Below are 24961 nucleotides of genomic sequence, written 5' to 3' on the forward strand. Positions count from 1 at the left end.
CTCTTAAGATACGACCAGAGCGTACCTGCAACTGCTGTAACTCTACGAGCAAATAGCAATGTACACGCAAGAAGGTTCACCCTGACCCAGAGCCCCACCTGGCTGCCATCACACTGTCCAAGACAGCTCTTGACTCGGTTACTTGCTCGTGTCCAGCAGCCATTCATCCAAGGCCCCTCAGCATGGATGGGATGCTTCAGTGGTTCTGATCCCATGTTCCTAACACTAACCAAAGAGGAAAGACAGCAGCCAAGAAATGTCACCCACCTGATGAATTTGGACTCCACAGGGTCATATAGAGACATGAGGACTTCAGCATCTTCTCCTATTTTACAAACCACATTTTTAAGGTTCACAAACAAGGCAAGAGAAGGGGTTGCAGCAAACTTGGCTTGTCTGTTAATATCTATGTTCTGCTTTTGAGACTGTATGGAAGGAAACAGAAAGTCAACCCCAGCAACACTCATCACTAACACTTGCTTTCTTTATTCCCTACAGAATAGAAAATTGTAATAACTCATTGGCATAACCCAGCAAAGGCCTTGGTGCAGTCACTTTCTTATCTCCCCTGCACATTCTTAAATCATGCATTCACACAACAGACAAAAAATTGTATCCTGTGCAACTGTTGTGCTGAGTATTTTCAGAGATACAAAACTTTCAGGTGTCCATCCAATAAATCAAAATAATGATTATATGTGTAGTTATTTAATTTTTTGTTCCTTCATTAGACTAAACCCTCCAAGGACATCTGTCTCATTTATCATTATGTCTTCAACATTTGGTACACAGTAGATACTCAGTAAATACTTGTTGAATTAACAAGTGTATATATATATATATATATATATATACTGGTGGGAGGTGACTGGATCATGGGGTGGACTGTTCATGAATGGTTTAGCACCATCCCCTTAGTGCTGTCCTCATGATGGTGAGTGAGTTCTCACAAGATCTGGTTGTTTAAAAGTGTAGCGTGTAGCACCCCCTGCACACCCTCTCTTCCTCCTGCTCTAGCCATGTGAAGTGTTGGCTCCCACTTCGCCTTCTGCCATAATTATAAGATTCCTGAGGCCTCCCCAGAAGCAGAAGCTGCTATCCTTCCTATACAGTCTGCAGAACCATGAACAAATTAAACCTCTTTTCTTTATAAATTACCCAGTCTCAGGCACTTCATTATAGTAAGGTGAGAATAGGCTAATGCATACATGATACCACTAAAGATCATAGAAGATGAAAAGACCAATAAGACATGTGCTCTCTGCCCTCAATGAGCTTGGAATACATGACCTGCCTACCATTATCCGAGAGGAAATGCAGAATCAAGTCTTGTGTCTCATTTGACAGATGAGAGCACAAAATCACCATCACTAGGCTCCTGTCTCCTAAGATGAAACACAATGCTGTCCAACCCCCTTTCATGTCATGGGTGACATCCTGTGCCACCAGGCTCCGTTCCACTCATGACTGTAGGACACACACTCTGCAGCTACTCCTTTTCAGGTTCTTTCTTAGTGAAAATTCTGGGCTTGACTGATATTTTACTAATGTTGAAAACTTATTACTGAGAAAACGTGAATGGCATATGACAGAGAGTCAAACTTACTTTTTCTTCTTGTAACCTTTCCTCCACTTGTTTAGAAGCTATTTCATGAGCTCTGAAGAGACTAATCGTGCTAGTTAATTCTGGATCCAAAATATTCCCATCTTCATCTCTAACCACCAGGTCCAAATCTAGAATTCTAGAACAACAAGAGTTTAGAAGTTCACAGACATAGACCAACGAGGTTGAATTTCCTAGCACAACTTCCACCACAGCAACTGGGCAGGTAAAAACATCCTAGAAAGTCGGGCTTGCCCACAAATATTAGGAATATAAAATTCTTGGAAGCTGCTTTCTTTACCTCAAAATGTGTCACCTTGGGAGAAGTAAAAAAAAAAAATTCCTCAATTTTTACTTCCATTGCAATCAACAGTGGCTTTGTCTTCCAATGAGAAGTTTTACAGATCTACAAGGCCCAAGTGAAGTAATTATTATGTAAAATATGAAAAGTTTTAAGGCATACTATTTTTTTTTTTTTTGAGACAGACTCTCGTACTTGTTGCCCAGACTGGAGTGCAGTGGCACAATCTCAGCTAACTGCGACCTCCGTCTCCCGGGTTCAAGCGATTCTCCTGCCTCAGCCTCCTAAGTAGCTGGGATTACAGGCATGTGCCACCACACCCGGCTAACTTTTGTATTTTTACTAGAGATGAGGTTTCACCATGTTAGCCAGGCTGGTCTCAACTCCTGACCTCAGGTGATCCGCCCACTTCAGCCTCCCAAAGTGCTGGGATGACAGGCGTGAGTGAGCCACTGCACCTCGTCTAAGGCATACTACATATGTACACACACACACATACACATATTCACATATATATGCAATCACATATACATCCATCAACCCAGACACATAGCTGGCAGTTGTGACATCATCACGGAGTTGAGGAAGGAGAGAGGGAAGGAAACTTGGAGGAGAGATCTACCCATCACCTTATTTACTCCCCACTGACCCCAGTAGGGTCCCCTGCATGTCTCCCCTACTACTTCAAGTCAGTTCTAGTCCTTACATGAGGCCACAGGAAGATTTTCAATACAGATGTTCTATTGTATGTGAACACCAAACATATGGACATTATCTACAATAAGGTTAAGCAACTTCCTGGCCAGATGGCTAACTGTAGTCACCAACTAAAAACACAAGTAACATCTGGCTAGTAAATCTGTCCAGTCTATAACAGTACATGTTTTGGGGAATATTCTCTCCGATTCCTCAAATCCAATAAAATTGTAAGATGATTTTTACCACAGTTTTTATTTAAAGAACACAGACAACTGTGTAACAAAAGAGATCAAGAGTTGTGATCTGGCAGTAGGTTCTGGCTTTCTTGTTAACAAAACATGCAGGTCTAAGGGCAGAAAATTAACCATAGATGCCTCTTACCCTGCCGTTGGGATTATATTCCTGTAATTAACAAGCCGATGGAAACAGGCTTTTTTAACAATATGAAAAAGGGAAGAGAGTCATTTGAAAGAATGATAAATTTCAATTAGAGAACATCTTTGTAGTTACAAAGTAAAGAGGAAAGTTGAATTGCCCATAAATGCTCCATCTAAAAAACTACCCTGAGACTTCGAGTCTCGAGGTCACACACACCTTAAAGCCAGATATGAGTCTGCCAGCAGCTCAAACACATTTAGTCTTTGGAGTTTTGCTCAAGCACTGTACCACTGGAAAGGCAAATACAGAAAACTCATTTTTTCCTTTTAATATCTATTGAGCAAATTCCACTGATGGTGAAGCCGGAGGACCAACTGGCCCTGTCAGCAGCATCAGGGTAAACAGGCTTTAAACAAATAGAGGCTTTTTGCACTGCATGAAAACAGCCTCAGTGGCTACAATGTAAGCGGGGTGCCTCAAGACCAACAGAAAGACATCTGGAGAAAATGTAAAAAGCATTTTAAAGTCTCATTAGTTATTTTTGTAACATGTCTCACTAACAAGGCAAGCTCCTCCCTCCCAAATACTACTCCTTATCCTATCCCTGAACCGGCCCCTAGGAACGTGCTGGTACAGGCACTGTCAGTGATGGTGTGGGCGGGGTCAATACTGGTATGGGCAAGCGTCAGTAATGCGTGGATAGAGTCAGCACCACTGTGGGTAGGGCCAATGTTCGTGGCGGCGTGGTCACTTCTAGTGAAGGCATGATCAGTTCTGGTACGGACATGTCAGTTTTGGTGCCAGGGCAGCTACAAAGCACCAGCTTAGGAGGCCCAGCCAGTAGGTCCTACAGGCCACGCAGAATTGGGTTCCCTCAGGGAACACACGAGAGGACAGCCCCGTGCCAGCCTGCTGTGCACATCCTGCCGCGTCATCACCTCACACCTGCCAGAGCAGACAGTCAGACCCATTGCACAAAGGAGGAAACCTACGCTTGGAGAAGTTATTTATTCCAAAACCAAACATCTAGAAAAGCCCAGAGTCTGGGTTCTGTGTCAGAACTCTCCAATGGCAGAGCCATGCTCCTTCCAGAATGCCACATGCAAACCATCAAACGAAGTGGCCTGTGCAGTCAACCCTTCTACGCGTTATTCTCAGCAACCAGTGTTCAGCTGGTCCTGAATCAGAGTCAGTTTCCATTATGAAGGTGCAACTTATCACAGCAAGGCAATGGAGAGATGAAGTCCATGGACGCCTAATGCATCTATGAGGACAGGGTGGGAACCCTCCCCAGCCTGAAATCATGTGTAGAACTGTGTGTGTGTGTGTGTGTGTCTGTGTGTGTGTCTGTGTTGGGGGGTCTGTGTGCCTGTGTGTGTGTATTGTGTATGTGCATTTTTCTAGAGATATGGTCCAAGACCTTCATCACATTCTCAAACGGCTCCTCAAACGCCTCCACCCAGGTTAAAAATAAATCAAAAAGGCAAGAATGCCTAAGCGATCAATGAAAAAGACACAAAACATCTTTTCCTTATTAAATCCACCCACCTTAAAATCAAACATTCAACACTGTGATATCATTTTGCATAATTTAGGTTTTCTGAAGGAAGAACTAGGAAGATGTATGCAGAGCGCTGGGCTTTGGAGAAATTATGGAGGAGCCTGGAGATCCTTGGGCAAAAAAACTGTCTTATTAAGGACTGTATTTCCTATCGAAGTAGTAAACTGTATTTGGAAACACTTCCTTCCTTAACTAGATTTTTCCATGATACAATGTACTTTGCTAGCTTCCTGCAGCCAAATTAAGCAGGTGGTCTCTGAACATAAGTTTAAGTTATGATACTTCAATACAAAATCACATCAAAGCTCCAAAAGTCTGCTTTTTTAATCAGGTGCTCTTGAAATGGGTTTTGCTGCAACAGTAGCCAATATCTCAGGCTTTCTGGAAAAAAAAAACAAACACCTTCTCCTACAGCATTTCTAATCCAAACCCCACATCTTGCTCATAACGTTGCCTTAAGAAATTTTTCACACTTCAAAATATAAATTACCAGACAATTATGGATAATTCTGATTTTACAGAAAGGTTCTTTGATTTACCCGGACTCCTTTCTGCTGAATGGCTGGAAGCAAACCCCTTCCCTTTTCTGACTTCCACATTCCAATGTGTAAAATGAGGGGGTTGAATTAAACCAGAAGTTTTCCAAATCTGCTGTCCAGCACAACCCAACTCTATTTTTAAAACTTGAGATTTCCGGCCAGGAGCGGTGGCTTTCGCATGTAATCCTGGTACTTTGGGATGCTGAGGCGGGCGGGTCACCTGAGGTAGGGAATTTGAGATCAGCCTGACCAACATGGAGAAACCCCATCTCTACTAAAAATACAAAATTAGCCAGGCATGGTGGTGCATGCCTATAATCCCAGCTATTCGGGAGGCTGAAGCAGGAGAATCACTTGAACCCAGGAGACAGAGATTGCAATGGGCCAAGATTATGCCATTGCCCTCCAGTCTGGGCAAAAAGGGCGAAACTCCATCTCAAAAAAAAAAAAAAAAAAAAACACCTGAGATTTCTAGCCAGCATCCCAGGTACCACAAATCAGAGCCTTAAGGCGTAGGTCTAGGGATGCTATAATTCAACAGCTATCCAAGTGATTCTGAAATAGAAGAGCATTTGGGAACCATGTGACCAGATACTTTTTAAGGCTTCTTGCAGCTCCGCTATTCTATGAAAAACTAAATATTATCAGGTGGAAAAGGGCATGGCCTCATTCTAGTTACAGGACCCAGCAGAATTAGGATCAGAGCAGCTTGTCTGTTTTCAGCATCAGAAAACACGTGCTAACATAGAAGGTACAGCTGTAGGTAGGGGTGAGCACTAAAGGCACTCATGCAGAGCTGGGGGGATGCCTGCTGTGGATGGGAAGAGCTCTTGCTCTGGTAAGAGACATAACTGCACAAAGCAACTATTTGTTGTTTATCTGCAGTGAAATTTAACTGGGCTGTATTTCTGTTTGTGAAAACTGGCAAGCCTACACAGGTAACAAACTTTCCAGTGACCTAATGTCCACTCCAACTCTCAGAACCTGGGATTCCACAGAAAGAAACCTGCTGCTTGTCACTACACAAGGCCCCGCCAGATCTGGACTCAAAGTCAAAAACTATGATCAGAAAGTAAAAGTTCCTTGCTAGGGGAGTAATGATGGGGTTCCCTCCAGAATGGTGAAAACGACAGGCTCCCTGGCTTCTTGACTCTATCCCTTGAAGAATGACAAGGTTTCAAGAATGGCTCACAAAATTCCCCAGTTCAGAATCCAATGGAAAATACCTCATCCTTTTCAAAATGAAAAACATGCCATTATTTTGATGGTAGAAATTTTGTTTTATGATAAAATGTGATCTTGGTCTCCTGAAGGCTTATAGTGATGTTACTACATTGGATAATTTAAGCGTAAAATCATCTTTCAAATAAACAAACCTGTTTCCATAATCAATTTTGGCTGTGACCTTCTTCTTCAGTTCTTTGAGCTCATCCTGCGGCAGAGTTCCAGAAAGAATTTGTGATCGCCATTCAATAAGGTCATAGATCATGTGCCGCACACTTCGAAACATCTCCCTGTTATCTTGCTATACAGGGGGAAAACCCAATCAGAAAGATTTTGTTATTAAACAGCATTGTGAAGATGGTAGAGAATGGATATCTCTTCAAATACACGAGGTATAAGCACTAGATCATAAGATTTAGTTAATGTTGAATTAAAAGGTGCTTTCAGCATAAACTAAAACATATGGAATTTGGTTTCCATGAGACATTAAAAATTAAAGGAATAAAAAGTAATGCATAATCCCCAAGATTTCATCCAACATCCTACGTCCCACTGAAGCAAAACGGTGATCCCAACACAGGCTAGACCTTGAGCGTCAACACCTGCTCGTGAGCTTCCTGCAACTGGATCAGAGATGGACAACTCTAAAGCTCCTCCAGAATTAGTCTGAGCCTAAAGATCTGAATTCTACAACCTACATATGGTCTTCAGAACACCCTGCACCCTGGACCCGTCTCAGCACACTGAGAACCTGAACTCCTCAGGGAAGAAGCAGTATTCCACCCTGGGCAGGCTGCTGCACACTGTGGTGTGTACAACCCACAAGAGACACTTCTTCAAGAGGCCAAATCTCAATCTACAAGCTCTTGGTGCTTTTGTGACAAGAGGAAAATGCAAATAAGATGCAAAACTCACACTTCTTACCACTTTCTAAGAATTTTGATGGGATTGACGGTTCAAAGAAAAGCAACAGTTTGCAGCTTGCAATTACAAGCGTACAATAATCAAGGAGATTAGGGATTATCTGAAGGAAAATAACTCAGTGGTTCTTTCCATGAAAAGAAATCTAGGTGGAACCTAATGTGATAAAATTCTAAGCATTGCTGGCCTTGGTAGCTCCGGCCTATAATCCTAGCACTTTGGGAAGCAGAGGTGGGAGGATTGCTTGAGTCCAGGAGTTGGAGACCAGCCTGGGCAACATAAGGAGACCTCATCTGTTCAAAAATTAAAAAAATTAGCTGAGCATGATGGCTCACAGGTGTAGTCCCAGCTACTCAGGAGGCTGAGGTGGGAGCATTGCTTGAGCCCGGGAGGTTAAGGCTGCAGGGAGCTGTGATCGTGCCACTGCAATCTAGCCTGGGCGACACAGCAAGACTCCATCTCAAAAAATAAATAAACAAAAAGGTATCTAAATGTCACGGTCCCTTTAAAACATTAAATTTGTTCACTGCCACTTTTTTAAAAAACTCCCCCTCTACATATCTAAACCACATACCTGACTCTGGTATTTAACCTTCTTTCTAGGAGTTTCTGATATCCACGCTGCCTTCTCTTATCCACTGCTCTAAGGCTGTATCAACTATCTAAAATCCTTACTATTTTGCTAATATCTACAATGTGGAGCAAAAAATGCATTTTTTTTTTTTTTTTTTTTTGAGAAGGGGTCTCGCTCTGTTACTCAGGCTGGAGTGCAGTGGTGCAATCTCGGTTCATTGCAACCTCCGCCTTCCAGGATCAAGCAATTCTCCTGCCTCAGCTTTCCAAGTAGCTGGGACTACAGGCACGCTCCACCATGCTCAGCTAATTTTTGTACTTTTAGTAGGAACAGGGTTTCACCATGTTGGCCAGGGTGGTCTCAAACTCCTGACCTCAGGTGATCCATCTGCCTCAGCCTCCCAAAGTGCTGGGATTACAGGCATAAGCCACTGCACCCAGCCCATATAAAAATATTATAGCCATTTTTTGGCTTAGCTTTCTTTGCACAAATCCAACCATGTAAGTCTATCAGAGGCAAATTTAAGTTTTGTAAAAGGAAATCAAGGTGCTCATTAAGAATACCTGCTCTAGGGTTATAGACTTAAGTAGGTACACTGACTATTAGCATCAACTCCTGTTTGTTTTGTTGCCATATTTTTGTTTAAAAATTGCTAAGTTGAAGATGAAACCCTGACTACAGAATTGCTCAGATTTACACAAAACATTCATGGCTAACTTTACGCTTTTAGGTTTTTCAGTACGTTTGATGACAATTACTGCAACTGCTTATTACTGTGCATTTACAGGAAACCACTGTATAATCAAAAACAACAAGCCTGCCCAACAAGCAGCTGCAGGACTTTAGGAAGTTTTCTATGTTCTCAAGAAATTAACGTACCGACTTCCTTCCAGAGCCCTAGCTTGGTGATAATAACATTAGCATATGAGAAATCAACACTCTGAATAGAAATACAAGCTTAACAAAAGGTAATCTTTTGCAAATATGAATTTATGTGCAAAGAAATGCCCTGAGGGAATATGAAATGGAAGATGTCAGAGCTTCAACCTCTCTGCATTAATAAGACTTCTTCTGTGATCAGGAGAACTGGACAATTGCACACGAAGCTGGAATGTAAAATATTTCCCTATCCCTGTGACAAACACAGGTAAATCTAGAAGACTGTTGTTTTTCTTAAATGATAAGAGGTATTACCTACTGTCAGACAACGGCAAAAAAAAATAATAATAAATAGTAATTTCCCTCTACTGGATCCTTAAATAAGCACCTATTACTGTTTAAAAGGTGACATCAACACACACTGCCCGATCCTGCGTTCCAGGGCACTGAAACAACCACATTTCTCCTTCCAATGCAAGGAAAGACACATCCTACAGTCCCTTCTGCTACAGCTCACTGTAATACACCCAAATACATGGCAGGTCGAAGGGCACACAGCCCCCAACAGGGGCTAAACTCTCAGCCATGTCACTTCCTTTGCCGTTTCTGAGTAAAACTCTGTCTCGGAAGCTCTGTTTTTAAGGTTCGCTGAGAAAGAAAAACATCCCATTGGCATATCAGGGTCAAAAAAGCCCACTCTCTATTTCTAAGCTTTGAATGAATATCTCATTTTCTCACCACGTAGAGCTGCCTCCAGATGGTGGACCACTCTCGGAGTGTCGTGGTGACTTCCTGGATGAGGGGGAGGTCACCCGGGATAACGGTTTCATGTTGCCTGGGAGGAAAGAAGGAAAGAGCAGCTGAGTCCATGGTGTTACTGCCTGCTATGAATGGTACCTGGAAAATTTCACATCTAGGCCATAGCGTTCAGTATTAAGCAAATGGGAAGAAAATCTACGAATAAGACTGCATTCACATATATAAATACATATGTCTCTACGAATGACAAGTTATATTTGTACAGAGCTTGGGAAGGTTCACACATTACCCTGCACGTAAGCCATCCACCTCATACGTCAAGGTAAGATGAAAGAGGCAAATAATATTCCATTAAAAGTCTACAGAACGTCAAGGTCTGGCAAAAGGAAAGTATATTCATAATATGTGTACCCATATATCTTAAAGATGCCATAAATTACAGCCGGTCCATGTGGCATTAAAATGCATGTTTGGGTTAAGAGGACTTTTACATTTTCCATCATGCATAAAACTCATTACATGATAATACATGAAGCAGTTATCCTTGGCGAAATACGAGAGAGGTTACAGCTTCCAAATGTCCATGGTTACTCTATCTGATGCCAACTCTGATTAAAATCTGTATCCTCTTTCTTATCCTTTTTCCTCCACCCCAAAAGGTTAAGCTTTGACTTACTCTTTTTTTTTTTCAGATGGTGTCTCACTCTGTCACACAGGCTGGAGTGCAGTGGCACAATCTCAGCTCACTGCAATCTCTGCCTCCCAGGTTCAAGCGATTCTCCTGCCTCAGCCTCCCAAGTAGCTGGGATTACAGGTGCCCACCACCAAAAATTAGCGCCCGGCTAATTTTTGTATTTTTAGTAGAGATGAGGTTTCACCATATTGGCCAGGCTGGTCTTGAATGCCTGACTTCAGGTGATACTCCCACTTCAGCCTCCCAAAGTGCTGGGATTACAGGCATGAGCCACCATGCCCAGCCCCTTGACTTACTCTTAACTCATTACCTATTTATGTGCTGGTTTTCATCAAATCAACCCACTGCTTCCTGGGCATGTGCTCTGGGTCAGGCACTATGCTAAGTAAGACTCAGACTACTGAGGGTTGGGGGGAGAGAGTGAATTTGTGGCTAGTAGTTAGGCTAGCTGGCCCCACAGGTTGTCTGTGTGTCCTGAACAGGCAAGAATGTGGCCAGCATGGAATGCCGAGGGATGCTACAATAGGTCCTACCTACATCCCTTGATGTGCACAGAGCCCAGACCTGTGGAAGGAACCCTGACTTTGGCTCACGATTGGGGATCAGGCCTGCGATGACTTATTGACAGTGGAGGGGAGGATCCCAAAGCAAGAGACAACGGGGACCCTGAGAGAATGATGGTCTCGTGGATAGTTCCAGAACCAGACATCAGAGGGAAGGGTGCAGGCAAGACCATCCCCTAGAAAACTGCTATGAGGAATGACCCTTTGGGCTGGGCGTGGTGGCTCACGCCTGTAATCCCAGCACTTTGGGAGGCCGAGGTGGGTGGATCAGGAGTTCGAGACTAACCTGGCCAACATGGTGAAACCCCATCTCTACTAAAAATAAATAAATACAAAAAATTAGCCGGGCGTGGGGGTGCGGGCCTGTAATCCCAGCTACTCAGGAGGCTGAAGTAGGAGAATCACTTGAACCCAGCAGGCAGAAGTTGCAGTGAGCCAAGATTGTACCATTGCACTCCAGCTTGGGCAACAAAGCGAGACAACATCTCAAAAAAAAAAAAAAAAAAAAAAATCAACAACAACAACAAAAAAATGACCCTTTCATGGGCCACCATCAGTGTCTATTGAAGAACATGACTATTAAAACAGCCCTGCCAAGGATGTCCCCAAGTTTCCCAGTAAGGATGCTGATGGAGATGCGGTTCATTACATGCTAAGGTGTCATCCCTATAAAGTCTGCAGGGAGAAATTTCCTTCTGCTCGCAGTGTGAGGATCTGCAACAACTGGGCTGTTTTCATCTTACGGATCCTGCGTTGAGTCCACTGGGTGCTCCTCACACTAGCTATGAGAAGTAGAAACCCCGTCTCTACTAAAAATACAAAAATTAACCAGGCATGGTGGCATGCGCCTGTAATCCCAGCTACTCAGGAGGCTGAGACAGGAGAATCACTTGAACGCAGGAGGCGGAGGTTGCAGTGAGCGGAGATCATGCTACTGCACTCCAGCCTGGGCGACAGAGCAAGACTTCGTCTCAAAAAAAAAAAAAAGAATGAATGGGACATAGGGGAGTGGGGAGATGATGGGTCAAAGGGACACCGAGTTTCTGTTAGATAGGAGGAATAAGTTCAACAGGCCTACTATCCTACACCAAGGTGACTACAGTCAATAGCTATGTATTGTATACTCAAAATTGCTGAGAGTAGATTTTAAGTGTTCTCACTACAAATAAATGACAAGTATGTAAGGTAATGCACACATAGTTTGATTTAGCCATCCTACAATGTATACATACTTCAAAACATCATGTTGTACACCATAAATACATACAATTTTTATTTGTCAAATCTGAAAATAATTTTTTGGCCAGGTGCGGTGGCTCACATCTGTAATCCCAGCACTTTGGGAGGCCAAGGCAGGCAGATCACTTAAGGTCAGAAGTTCAAGACCAGCCTGGCCACCATGGGGAAACCCCATCTCTACTGAAAACAACAACAACAACAAAAAAAAAAACACAAAAATTAGCTGGGCATGGTGGTGAATGCCTGTAGTCCCAGCCACTGGGGAGGCTAACGCAGGAGAATCACTTGAACCTGGAGGCAGAGGTTGCAGTGAGCCAAGATCTCGCCACTGCACTTCAACCTGGGTGACAGAGCAAGACTCCATCTCAAAAAATAAAAATACACAATACGAAATAAAAATAATAATAACTTTTTTTGAAAAGAGAATGAATGGGACATAGCAGATGCTCACCCAACAGTGGGGATGATTCTCATTAGTTACTTGGCTGCCTAACTGAATGAGGGGTCAAGAGACAAGTCAGGGCTGATGGTCCCGATGTGAGCATCACCCATAGAGACAGGTCAGCTGAAGAGGGGAACGCAACAGAGGCCATGTCAATCAGGGTGGGGGCAACAAAGAAATAGAAGGCTAGGACAGCACCCTCAGAGTAGCGGACACGGGACAGAGGAGATGGTGACATGCCTGAGCAGTAGGTCAGCGTAATAAGAAGAAGAGGATGAGAGCATCGGCATTCAAAGGGGCTTTCAGTGAAGCAGGGACCAACGTGTCCAAGGCTGCAGTGGAGCTCCAGAGGCGGAGGACGAGAAGACACTGGGAGGTCTGGACATAAGGAGGCATTGCTAACCACGTCAGTACTGGGAAAAGCATGGAGGACAAAATGGGAATTGTGTTGGTTATGGGGGAATAGGTATAGAATCAATGGTAACAGGCAGTAATCATTTGGGATGTCTGAGAATGAATGAAGTCAGCGTCCAGAGAGAAGAGAGACGAAGCAAAAGAGATCCTTCACAAAAGTCAATGCAAGCAAGATACTGTGAGAGAGATCACATGAGAGAGAGCCCGCAAGAGAAAGACAGAGCCTGCAAGAGAAAGACAGAGCCCGCGAGAGAAAGACAGAGCCCGCAAGAGAAAGACAGAGCCCGCAAGAGAAAGACAGAGCCTTGCAAGAGAAAGACAGAGCCTGCAAGAGAAAGACAGAGGCTGCAAGAGAAAGACAGAGGCTGCAAGAGAAAGACAGAGCCTGCAAGAGAAAGACAGAGCCTTGCAAGGGAAAGACAGAGCCTGCAAGAGAAAGACAGAGGCTGCAAGAGAAAGACAGAGCCTGCAAGAGAAAGACAGAGCCCGCAAGAGAAAGACAGAGCCCGCAAGAGAAAGACAGAGGCTGCAAGAGAAAGACAGAGCCCGCAAGAGAAAGACAGAGCCTTGCAAGGGAAAGACAGAGCCTGCAAGAGAAAGACAGAGGCTGCAAGAGAAAGACAGAGCCTGCAAGAGAAAGACAGAGGCTGCAAGAGAAAGACAGAGGCTGCAAGAGAAAGACAGAGGCTGCAAGAGAAAGACAGAGCCTGCAAGAGAAAGACAGAGCCTTGCAAGGGAAAGACAGAGCCTGCAAGAGAAAGACAGAGCCTTGCAAGGGAAAGACAGAGCCTGCAAGAGAAAGACAGAGGCTGCAAGAGAAAGACAGAGGCTGCAAGAGAAAGACAGAGCCTGCAAGAGAAAGACAGAGCCTTGCAAGGGAAAGACAGAGCCTGCAAGAGAAAGACAGAGCCTTGCAAGGGAAAGACAGAGCCTGCAAGAGAAAGACAGAGCCTGCAAGAGAAAGACAGAGCCTGCAAGAGAAAGACAGAGCCTGCAAGAGAAAGACAGAGGCTGCAAGAGAAAGACAGAGCCTGCAAGAGAAAGACAGAGCCTGCAAGAGACAGATCATGCAAGAGAGAGCTCACGCAAGAAAGACAGGCTTACAAGGCAGCCTGCAAGACAGAGGCCATATGAGAACGACCATGCAAGAGACCAGCAAGAGACAGACCCTGAAAGAGAGAGACTCTGCAAGAGAGACAGGACAAGAAACTTGGAGAGCAAGAAGGCAGGCAGAGGTGAGTTGAAAGCGTGGCTCACATTGGCACTAGAAAGGGCAAAGGACCAGGAGAAGAAGGGAAGGTGGAAGTCTACAACAACCTGGAAGAAAAGAAGAGGGATGAGATCACCTGTCAAGCCTGAAGGCCAGGGTTCTTCAGGGAAGGAGCTGTTGGACAGCGAGGCTTGAGTGGCTGTGGCAAGGGAGACAGATAGAGCCAGGAAAAGAGTGTGGGGAACAATCACAGGGAACCCAAAGCAACAGCAGGGAAATTGTTTCTAAACTGTTCATTTCACCATAGCTCTATGCATCTGCCCACAGTGGGGCACCTGGGACCAGAAGGCCCAGGAACAGGAACCAAATACATCTCTGTCTGCCTGTCTGGTTAGGTGTGACTCTACTTATTGAGACTCAGAATAACCTATTGTTCACTTTATTATCATGCTTCATAATTACATTTTACATATATTCTTTTGTATATATCAAAGTGCTTTTTAAATAATCATATACGGTCTGCCCTGTATAAGGATTCTAATGCAGATATAAAGTACACTAAATGCACACTTGATCCAGTTACTTCCACAGAGTAAAAGTCTCAACTTTCTTTTTCTTCCCTTTAAAACTCTGCATACAAAACACTTTATCTGTCTAAAAAGTACCATATTGCAGGTCATCATCATTCATGCCTCTAAATTATTTTCTTCATTTTAATTATGCATCATCGAACTATGGAACCCGAACGGTTCTTTTCATATGTTAAAAGTACAGTGCTTGGAAAGGCAATTTTGTAATCAGCCAAAGAGATGTCATTATGCAGTAATCATATGATTAGTAATTTTATAATTTACATATTTAACTGAGTGTGAAGATGTAGCAGAGACAAAAAAAGAAAACATTTTAATGTTCCTTCTTCCAAGTTCACACCTGGTTATTCATTTGCCATTCCTGCCTAATGGGTTCCTGTTCTAGAAATGTCCTTTTAATGATCTTACACATCAGTTTTATGACCTCTAGGAAACATACATCACAATTAGACAAAAATGTAAACTCATGCATGTCCCAATTAACAACTGTTGCTTCACCCTAAACTCCATTTATAGCACAGCCTGCAATGTCTTCCCAAAAAAAAAAGGGGGACTTAGAGCTGGGGGGCTTTGGAGTCTCTGCCAAATGAAGTCAGTAGCTCACAGAGGAAGCAGAGAGCACCAGGGCGAATGCTTTCCAATAGTGACCACAGGTTCAAGGACCGTGACTGCCAAGTATGGTGCTGACTTCAGACTCTGTAAAGGATCAAAGCCATGTTGAACACAACTCTGAATCACAGTCCCCTTTCTCGCTCCAAAACTCCTGTCCCCCTAGAGTCAATCACACCCATTGTCTTGACCCTCTCATATTATGCCATCATACAAAAGAGCAGCAAGGCCAAATATAGTAATTGCAATTCTTCATTTACACATCAAGACCAGACTCACCCTTTTCCTTCAACTATCGCTTCTTTAAGATGAATATATGAAGCAGGAAATATACCCTTTGGGAGAAAAAAAAAAAAGTAGCTTTTATTATCAATAGGATTGCTGAATGTAAATCAAACAATAGTTCCCAAAAAGGTGGGGTGAGGGGTGGCTAGATTGCTCTTAATTTTTCAAGTCTCATGCTAAGCCCCATATGTAACACATCAAAGAAAACACAAAGAAGTGGAAAAGACGGCAACCCATTCGGATTGTATTGCAGAGTCTGCCGATGTCTTAGAAGCAAACAGACAACACACTGCAAAGGAAAAAGTCCACAAAGATACAGGCAATTCGCAGGCTCTTCCATAGATCACACCTTTTTGGCCTCAACGCAGGCAGAACAAAGGCCAACTGATGTCTCAAAAGCAATTTTTGATGATAGTCTCCTCTTTCAAAATGATGAAAGTTGGTTTACACCACCAATCGTCCCTTGTGCACTGACCATGTACCCAGACCCACAGGGACTTTCTCAGAGACCTCCCCAACAGGGGGACCCTCTGGTAAAATACAGGAAGGCAGACCGAATTTCACCCAATCTCCACAACACCTGGGGGTACACCCTAGCTTCCGCTGATAAGCTGGCCAGCCTCCCTCAAGTGCAATGCACATGTGAGCCCAAGAGAATGAAGCCTGGGGAGAGTTTCTCAACAGGACATTCAGCCTCAGGCACATTCTGTGAAGTGCCAGAAAGAGCTTTATCAAGAGTTTGGGTCCTAGGCCAGGCGTGATATAATCCCAACACTTTGGGAGGCTCAGGTGTGTGGATCGCTTGAGGTCAGGAGTTCAAGACCAGCCTGGCCAACATGGTGAAACCCCATCTCTACTAAAAATACAAAAATTAGCCGGGTGTGGTGGCGGGCACCTGTAATCCCAGCTACTCAAGAGGCTGAGGCGGGAGAATCACTTGAGCTCGGGAAGTGGAGGTTGCAGTGAGCAGAGATCCTGCCACTGCACTCCAACCTGGGTGACAGAGCAAGACTCTGCCTCAGGGAAAAAAAAAAAACAAAAAAAACTTAAGGTCCTGCTTTCTGAGCAAGCAAAATAACTCCCTTACTGGAATAAAGCAGAGGTAAGCAAAGGAAGGTAAGAAAAGAGGCAACAGGGCTGGGGTTTTGGGCAATGCAATGCAACCCAGCTACCACATCCTGCATGAGATTTAGTGCATGCAGCAGAAATTGATAAAGTGGCACCCCTGTGGCTTCAAGGCACCTGTTGTGGGAATGGAAGCTTCTGCCTGGGTTTCCCCGGCATCTAGCCCTGAATGATGCAGAAAACAAGCTACTAATCAAGTTTGGGAAGGGCAGGGGGCGGGCAGGGGGCAGGCAGGGGGCTGAACGGGTCTAGCAGGCACCAATGATTCATGTTGTTTCTGCCAACAAGGAAAGTGGCCAAATTCCATATAAAGAGGAATTATCACAGAGAGGGAAGGCGTCAGGCAGAGAGTCAGAGGCTGAGCAACAAACAAGGCTGGGCCAGGCTCAGAGGTGCACACCTACAACCAGCACTTCGGGAAGCCAAGGTGAGAGGATCACTTGAGTCTGGGAGCCCAGGAGCTCACCAACAGAAAGGGCAAGATGGTGAGACCCTGTCTCTGCCAAAATTTTTTTTACAAATTAGTTAGGCATGGTGGTGTGCACCTGTAGTCCCAGCTACTTGGGAGGCTGAGGGAGGAGAATGCCTTGAGCCCAGGAAGTCGAGGTGGCAGTGATCTATGATCAAGCCACTGCACTCCAGTCTGAGCCACAAAGTGAGACCCTGTCTCCAAAAAAAAAAAAAAAAAAATTAACTTAAAATAAAACAAAAGTCTGAAGGGACCCAACACTGGGTTGCTGTGTTCAGGTCCTGGTTATCCAGGACAGCTCCAAATCCCAGGTACACCCTCCTGGGTGTCTTTCCATGATAGCAATAGGTGTCCACCCAGATGGGGGAGAAAAACAAAAAACCAATCCCAGTCCTGTCCATGTCCACAGGCAGAGACAACCCTCAATCTCAGCAAACCCACTGGACAGTCGTGAAGCCACAGGAAGGATAATGACTGCGTGAGGCTGGACACACCTGCAGGTTTGAAATGCGCAACTTCCGCAGGGCCTGCTCAGCACCACCCCAATCAACTGCACACTTATAACTACAGGAAAGTTGTTTACAGACACGTGGTGTCAGGATTCCTAGGGCCCACACCCCTTTTCTGCTACTGCCTGGGAGGCCCCTTACAAATTTACAATCTCTGTAAAGCTTGGATTTCTTCATCTACCAGTGGAGATCTTAGGTGGAAAAATAGCTACGCCCTACCCAGCTCTACTGTGTCGATGAGTTATGAATGAGTTATGATGTCTAGGCACCCAGGTGTAGTGCAGAAGTACTGTGGTTTCGGGAGGCATTGTGGGAATGGAAGAGATCTCAAATTGGGGAAGGTGATAACAAATACCAAATAAGATTCAAAGAAAAAGGAACAGCTTGCCTGGGGCACATCCAGCCCAGGATGTGGCAGCTGTGTCCTATGTAGGAATGCGATGGGGGAGGGGCATATTTGTCCATGATCTTAATCTCTTATTACTAAAGGTTTCAACTGCAGCTTTCCCAAATTCAGAGTTTCATCTGCAAGCATACACTATTTTTTTTAGGGATAGATCTCACTCATTATGACCAGCAGAGGCTGGTCTCAAACTCCTGAGCTCAAGCAATCCTCCCACTTCAGTCTCTCAAGTAGCTGGGCCTACAGGTGCATACCTTTGTGCCTGGCTGGAATTCACTCTTGATTGGGGAAGGGAAAATCAGTGCGAAAATAGAACTTTCCTTGGAGAAACCTATTCCACCATCCACTGGGTTGAAATCTATCTTGTGCAAACTTCAAGGCTATAGGTCACTGGATGTGTAGAGACCTGTAGCCCAGTCTGAGGTTGGCAAGGTCAAGGTAAGAGGTCCTGGTCCCAATTTGCAGATCTGGCTCACTGATTTCCTAACACTGTCTCTCACAGTAGACATGACTGTGCCAGAGGATGGCTGCCATAGGGACCACCCTGGACCCTTCCCAAGTGCTGGTGTTGCGAGAGGATGACCCACTCTGACCTGCTCAGCAAAGCCTGGGTTAGGGGCTCTGGGGAAGGCAGAGTGGGAGGACCCTGGCACTTGGGCCACTAGACTTTGGAGGACTTATTACAGGCTCAGGACCACAATCTAGAGTCCAGCCCAATAAGGAGATAATGAGAGGCAAATTTAGGACACAAAAGTAAAATGAACCATCTGTCAAACATAATTAGATATTAAAACATATCGGTTAACGTGGACGGCCCAACCACAGCTTAGAATAGAGGTTACTTCAAAGTCTTAACATCGTAGAATGAAACAGAAGAGCCATAATTAGGTTCTATGAAGCTAAGAATGTTAAAGCCACAACAGAATTGTGTACGGGAGTGCCCACCACAATGATCCGAGGTGTAATTACATGTCTTAGTTTCAGAAATTCAAACAACCACTCGTGCAAACTGCTCTAGGAGAGCAGAACTCCTTTTTTCACAGCTTGACTTAGGCAGGGTAAGAATTATATGCAAGAAGGAAAGAGCACGCATGAGCTTTGCAAATTTGCTAATCTATTATGAAGGACAACATAAGATTGACAGCTATGAGAAATAATTTTTTTCCTGAAGTCGCTTTACTTGGATCATTCTCTGACACACACAGGCCTAAAAAGGACACAAAATTCAGGAACGGAAGACAACAGGCCAACACTATATCACAAACCAGCAATTCACCCACGGAGATGAAGCTACAATTTCTATGTACACATATTGTTCAGAAGAAAACAATCCAAGGTCGTTCACATTCCTACCCATATATTTTTTTTAAATTCAGAGAAAGAGATATAGAAGTAAAACCCTCAGACACAAATGAGATGGAACTGATTTCCTCTCGAGGTTTGATTTATGAAGAGACATGCACTGTGTTTAAGAAGAAGGACTTACCTTCTTAGACTTTTTTCTTAACGTGTAACCTCGGTACCACCCTAAACAAACACAAAGTTGAAACAGTTAGTACAAAGAGACGTGTTAGGGTCCTCACAATACATTCATGATGTGTAGAACTCACTGTTTGGCAGAACCAGTGAGGTCAGTTTGTCACCAGCATTTTTCAATGAGCCTAAGGCTTTGGAGACATACTACGTGGTTTCCCAGAGAGCATTTCAACAGTGCACCCGGAGCCCAGCTGGCAACCTTCACACATGGGCCTCCACACCTTCACCTCTGTCGTCTCACGTGGTTCGGAAGCAGCAGTTTGAAGTTCAGATGCACAGTTCCAAGAGCAGGGCTTGTCCTTTCAACCACTGGCCCTGAGTAGTCTCCTTGTGCATGCATTTTCTTCACTCCCCCTCTGCCTGATTTAGACCAAGATCTCTCCAAGGACACATACCAGCATCTTGCTGCCCCAAAAGAGAAAACCCATTGAGAGATAACTTCCCCCGCTTCAAGACAGAGCACTTTCTCCTGGAGCAGCCACGACCTCACAAAGTACTTCTGTAGCAACAATACAGCCCTCAACCCACAGGAAGCTCCAGGGCCAAGCACAGGACACACCTGCCCTTTGGGTTTGGCCCAGGCTCCACTTCTCACTCCTTCCAAGTGGCGAGAGAAAGAAAATAGAGCAGAAAGACACACTCAAACCATCCGCATGCCATGGATGCCACACAGAAGAGTCCCTTCAACAAGGGACCAGACCCAGGCACACCCCTGGCACCCCTCTCAGGCTGAGGACAGGAACTGCCCCTGCAAAGGCCTAGAGGTCTACCGTCAGTATCCAGCCTCCAAGCACCCCACCATTTGTGAGTTCAGACGGATGATTTTTTAATCCCAAACATTCTGAAGTCACTCCAGGCCATCTAGTTTCTGGAAAGCTAGTCAAAAGCTCAAAGAGGCCAGGCACAGTGGCTCACACCTATAATCCCGGCATTTTGGGAGGCCAAGGCAGGTGGATCACTTGAGGTCAGGAGTTCAAGACCAGCCTGGCCAACATGGTGAAAGCCTGTCTCTAATGAAAAATATAAAAATTAGCCAAGCATGGTGGTGAGCCCTTATAATCCCAGCTACTCAGGAGGCGGAGGCAGGAGAATTGCTTAAACCCGAGAGGCAGAGGTTGCAGTGAGCTAAGATCATGCCACTGCACTCCAGCCTGGATGAGAGAGCAAGACTCTATCTCAAAAAAAAAAAAGCTCAAAGACAAATCCCAACTCTGCCCCATAGGAACAAAGGATCCTGTCAGAGAGTGACAGAGGGCACTTGGAAAACGTGAGCTGGGTAAATTCCCAGAGAATAACCAAATATTGGGTTTCTTTACACTATTAAAAAGTCAAATCTCAGAAACCAAAGATCACACAGATGTGAAAATGGGCCATTGTTGCAGCAACTGGCCTCCACCTCTCTCAAAAGGTGAAAATTTTCACAACCAGGGATGAAAAGGATGATTATGAACCAGAAAGTGACGGTGTTAAGATGAGCAGAATCCCCAAGGGATTACTAAATAGCTGTTTTCTGCATAACCAGAAAAGAGGACAGAAACTGCGAGGACTCTGGCGAAGGTTTTGCTAAGACCCAGTTATGACGAACTGAACTCATTTCACTCTCTTGACTGGAGACTCAACAGATTGATTGGGGGAACCTCAGATACAAAATGCCTAGACTTCAGCCACACATTTGAAGGATTATCTCCTGATAGCCATATTGTCAAGTTCAGTGGTTTTGATAAGCTGGCCCAGTATCAGCGCCCATCTATGACACACTGCTCTTATATCAAAGCCCATCTATGACACAGTGCTCATATATCAAAAAGGAAAAAGAAAGGTCAGTTGAATGTGTTATGCAAAGCTGTGTACTCAATTTCAACAACTGTCCTTTATCCTATTATAGTCTTCCTGCATTTTCAACATTAATGTCCTTTCTTTTCTGAAACTGACAAAGATTAACGTCTTAGAATATATAAGGAAATAAAACAGAGACAAAAAAAAAAGACAGCAACTAAGTATAGTAAGAAAATGAGGCCGGGAGTGGTGGCTTACTCCTGTGATCCTGGCATTTTGGGCAGCCCAAGTGGGCAGATCACTTGAGGCCTGGAGTTCCAAGACTAGCCTGGCCAACATGGCGAAACCTCATCTCTACTAAAAATAGAAAAACTGGCTGGGTGTGGTGGCGTGCACCTGTAATACCAGGTACTTGGGAGGCTGAGAATCACCTGAACCAGGGAGGCAGAGGTTGCAGTGAGCTCAGATCATGCCACTGCACTCCAGCCTGGGCAATAGAGCAAGACTCCATCTCAAAAAAAAAAAAAAAAGGAAAAGAAAGAAAATGAGCAAAGTTTATAAACTATGTATAGAAGAAACCCAAAAGACCTCCACATGTATGAAGAGATGCTTCAGTTTAATAATAATCAGAGAAATGAAAAGTGCACAGTTAAGAGTGGTAGAAGGCAGAACACTGCAGGACACAGGAAGCCCCTGGTCACCGTGGGCGGCAGTGTCCACTGCGGCAACCAGCCTGGGAGCAGCAGGCCCTGCTTATCCAAAGTCTACATCTCCACACCCGAGACCCAGCAACCCCCTCCTGGGAATGCAGCCCAAAGACATCTGTGGGCCCTGCAGAGTGAGACAGACATGGGATGCTCAGGGCAGCTTGATCTTGGGTGGCGGGAAGCGGGGACAACCTAAGTGCTCATACCTGGTGAGGCAGGCAGTTAGTAAAACATGAAAGGTACACACGATGCAGTTAGAGCCATGGACTAAAGGGACACAGAGAACACAGTGCATTTTAAATGGAGCACAAGGGAAAATAAGAAACAGGATCAGACTATAACCACACACTTATATCTGTTAAAAACAGATGCACACCAAACAGCACAAGAACACAGGCAAACAAGGCCACTTCAAACACAGTAGAAAGGTTTTCTATGGGAGGCAGGAGGAGGAAGGGCCAAGCAGTAGGCATGAAAGGCAAGGAGTTTTGTGTCTTTATTTAATGTTCACAGGCAGTCGATTCCTCTTCTAATGGCCTTCCTAAGCAAAATGAGAACTATGGTTTTCCTCCCCACGATTTTTGGCATGCACTATTTGTTCAACGAAGTAAGCCCACACACCATGTGCCAGAGACCACACTGCGTGCCACAAATACAGAAAGAGATTAGACCCAATCTCTGTCCTCCATGAGCTCAGAAACTGGAAGTGCCCTAAGACAAGCAGGGGTCACATCACAAACCCTGTTGCATGACAGAGTTCAGCATGAAGGAGAGAGGATGTTCCGGCAGAGGTTTTGTACCGGAGAGTGAGAGAACGGAACGGAACGGAACGTTATCTGGCTGCTCTGGGGACACAGCAAAGAAGGGATGAAGCTGGGAGGAGAAAGACTCACAGCTGTTATAGAATTAACTTCTCCCTGGCACAGCTTGCAAGTGGCCTCCACGTAGTCAACCAACCTGCTCCAAAAAAAGAGACATCCACCCAGGGAACAGACAAATACAGGCAAGACACAGGTCCCAAACTCGGGGAGGGCACAGTCCATCACAGGAAAATGGTGGTCTAGTCATTTTAGAAGAAAATGCATCACTGTCCCTTTTAAAGAGTTGAATAAATTAAGTTTGAATGTGGCTGAATCAAAAGGACAATTTCCTCAACTTTGGGCAATGCCTGCAGCTTGCCTCTGGTGCAGCATCTCGCCCTGGGGACCCTATGGAAGCCCTGGGGACCCTATGGAAACGAGTTGACAGCAGGATTGGCACGCCCTTGACCAGACAAGAGTCACTCAATCAACACTGGGGCCTGGCCTCACCTCTCCTATCTGGTTGACCCAGGACATCGTTTAAAGGCAGGGGTCTGCACGAATGAGCTCTCAAAGCTCTTTTCACTTCCATCATGAGCTAGAAAGTTCACTTTCTTTGTTCTATGCTGTAAGCCTTTGTAAGCTCGAGAAAGAGAAATTAACCATAACTTGAAGGTAAATTTAGTCTTTGAACCCTAAAATAAAGAGTTATCATCTAGAAATTATAGTCTCTTGGAGCAAGCTCTGAAATATCCTAGAAAGGATCATAGAAAAAAAGAAAACCAAACTTGCTAAACCGAAAAATTGTCTTAGAGGAAAAGGAGAGCCAAGGAAAGAAAAAGAAAATGCCAGACTCTAATACAAGCCATGAAATTTAGACAAAACAAGAGGAAGATATTGGAAAACAAATGGAGTACATTATTCTCTTTTTATTTAATGACAAAAAGTCACCATGCTTCCCAAAGTCAAAACTATTAATACTTCTCCAAATGCATTTCTCTGATTAGATTCAGATTAAAACCAAAAAGTTAGTTGTCAAGGAATGGAAATTCATTTATTCAGTCTTTACAAAGACTGAAACATTTTCATCAGAATCTAGAAAGAATGACTAGCCCAGAAAATTAATGTTCACTGTAGATCTCTTATCATGATGTCAGTCAAAAAGTCAAATGCCTGCAATCAGATATTTTTGAAGTTACATGTATTACAAGGACCATTGACATGCCCGAGGATTCCACTGTTTAAAAAACACATTCCTCAGCTGGGCATGGTGGTGGGCACATGTAATCCCAGCTACTTAGGAGCCTGAGGCAGGAGAATCCCTTGAATCCAGGAGGCAGAGGTTGCAGTGAGCTGAAATTGCACCACTGTACTCCAGCCCGGGCGACAGAGCGAGCCTCCATCTCAAAAAAAAAAAAAAACCACCACCACACAAACGTTCTTCTTATGAAACAAAGAACAAAAATGCAGTCTCCACATGCCCAGGGGCCACAGGAAATCATTAACTATTCAGGAATGACATCATTGCCCAGTGTTTATTAACCAGGATTTCAACTTCAACTGACCGGCAGCAAAACTAAAAAAAGATACAAGAGCATTTCCCTTCAGATCAGAAAAGTGTCTGAGACAAGCGGTTTGATCCTTAACCTCTACTTAATTTCTTTCTGTCTCCTCTCAGGCACATGCAGTATATACTGAGTGGAGATAAGGGAACACAGCTGTCAGCTGTAAACACGGAAAACAAGCAGAAGACCCCATCACAGCTACTCATCCGCTTAAGGACTGGGGCTGGTTTTGCAGAGCTGCACTGGCTTCTAGGCAGAGGCCACTAAAGTCGATTTTTTTTTCAGATAGGACTTTTTTAGGGAAGGTAAAGCATACATCAGATGGGGAAATAAGGGCCATGAACATGGATCTGTTAATAGGTCTGTGTTTCTCAGAGGAGTCTACCAGGAGCTGGTCACAGTTTGCCTCGAGCAGGGAAGCTTGGCACTACTTCATTCCTTGTAAAGTGGATTTCGAGTTGGAAGTTCAATTTGTTGATTACTACGGGATGTCTTTGATTTCCCCTCTCACCCCCAACCTCCCATGTGGAAGGGTTTTGCTAAAAACCCTTTGTGAAAAAGCAATTTTTCTACTGAAATTATCCTTT

General features: G+C 44.4%; 1 protein-coding gene across 10 annotated transcripts in view; it reads right to left on the reverse strand.

Annotated features, from left to right (window-relative positions):
• Nucleotides 1-24961, reverse strand: part of DOCK1 (dedicator of cytokinesis 1) — a 556524-nt gene that overhangs the window by 462914 nt on the left and 68649 nt on the right. For 9 of the 10 annotated variants that reach the window (XM_055245682.2, XM_055245663.2, XM_055245672.2 and 6 more), the window contains exons 3-8: nucleotides 19477-19517; nucleotides 15479-15534; nucleotides 9418-9514; nucleotides 6458-6606; nucleotides 1607-1742; nucleotides 268-425 (exon numbers count right to left, since the gene is read on the reverse strand). The exons of the other annotated variant lie outside the window; for it this stretch is intronic. In XM_055245682.2, the coding sequence (XP_055101657.2) occupies nucleotides 268-425; nucleotides 1607-1742; nucleotides 6458-6606; nucleotides 9418-9514; nucleotides 15479-15534; nucleotides 19477-19517 (637 nt within the window). The remainder of the gene's footprint in view (nucleotides 1-267; nucleotides 426-1606; nucleotides 1743-6457; nucleotides 6607-9417; nucleotides 9515-15478; nucleotides 15535-19476; nucleotides 19518-24961) is intronic. 10 annotated transcript variants of the gene reach the window in all.

The sequence above is a fragment of the Symphalangus syndactylus genome, chromosome 2, assembly GCF_028878055.3.
Source record: "Symphalangus syndactylus isolate Jambi chromosome 2, NHGRI_mSymSyn1-v2.1_pri, whole genome shotgun sequence".
NCBI classification, from domain to species: Eukaryota; Metazoa; Chordata; class Mammalia; order Primates; family Hylobatidae; genus Symphalangus; species Symphalangus syndactylus.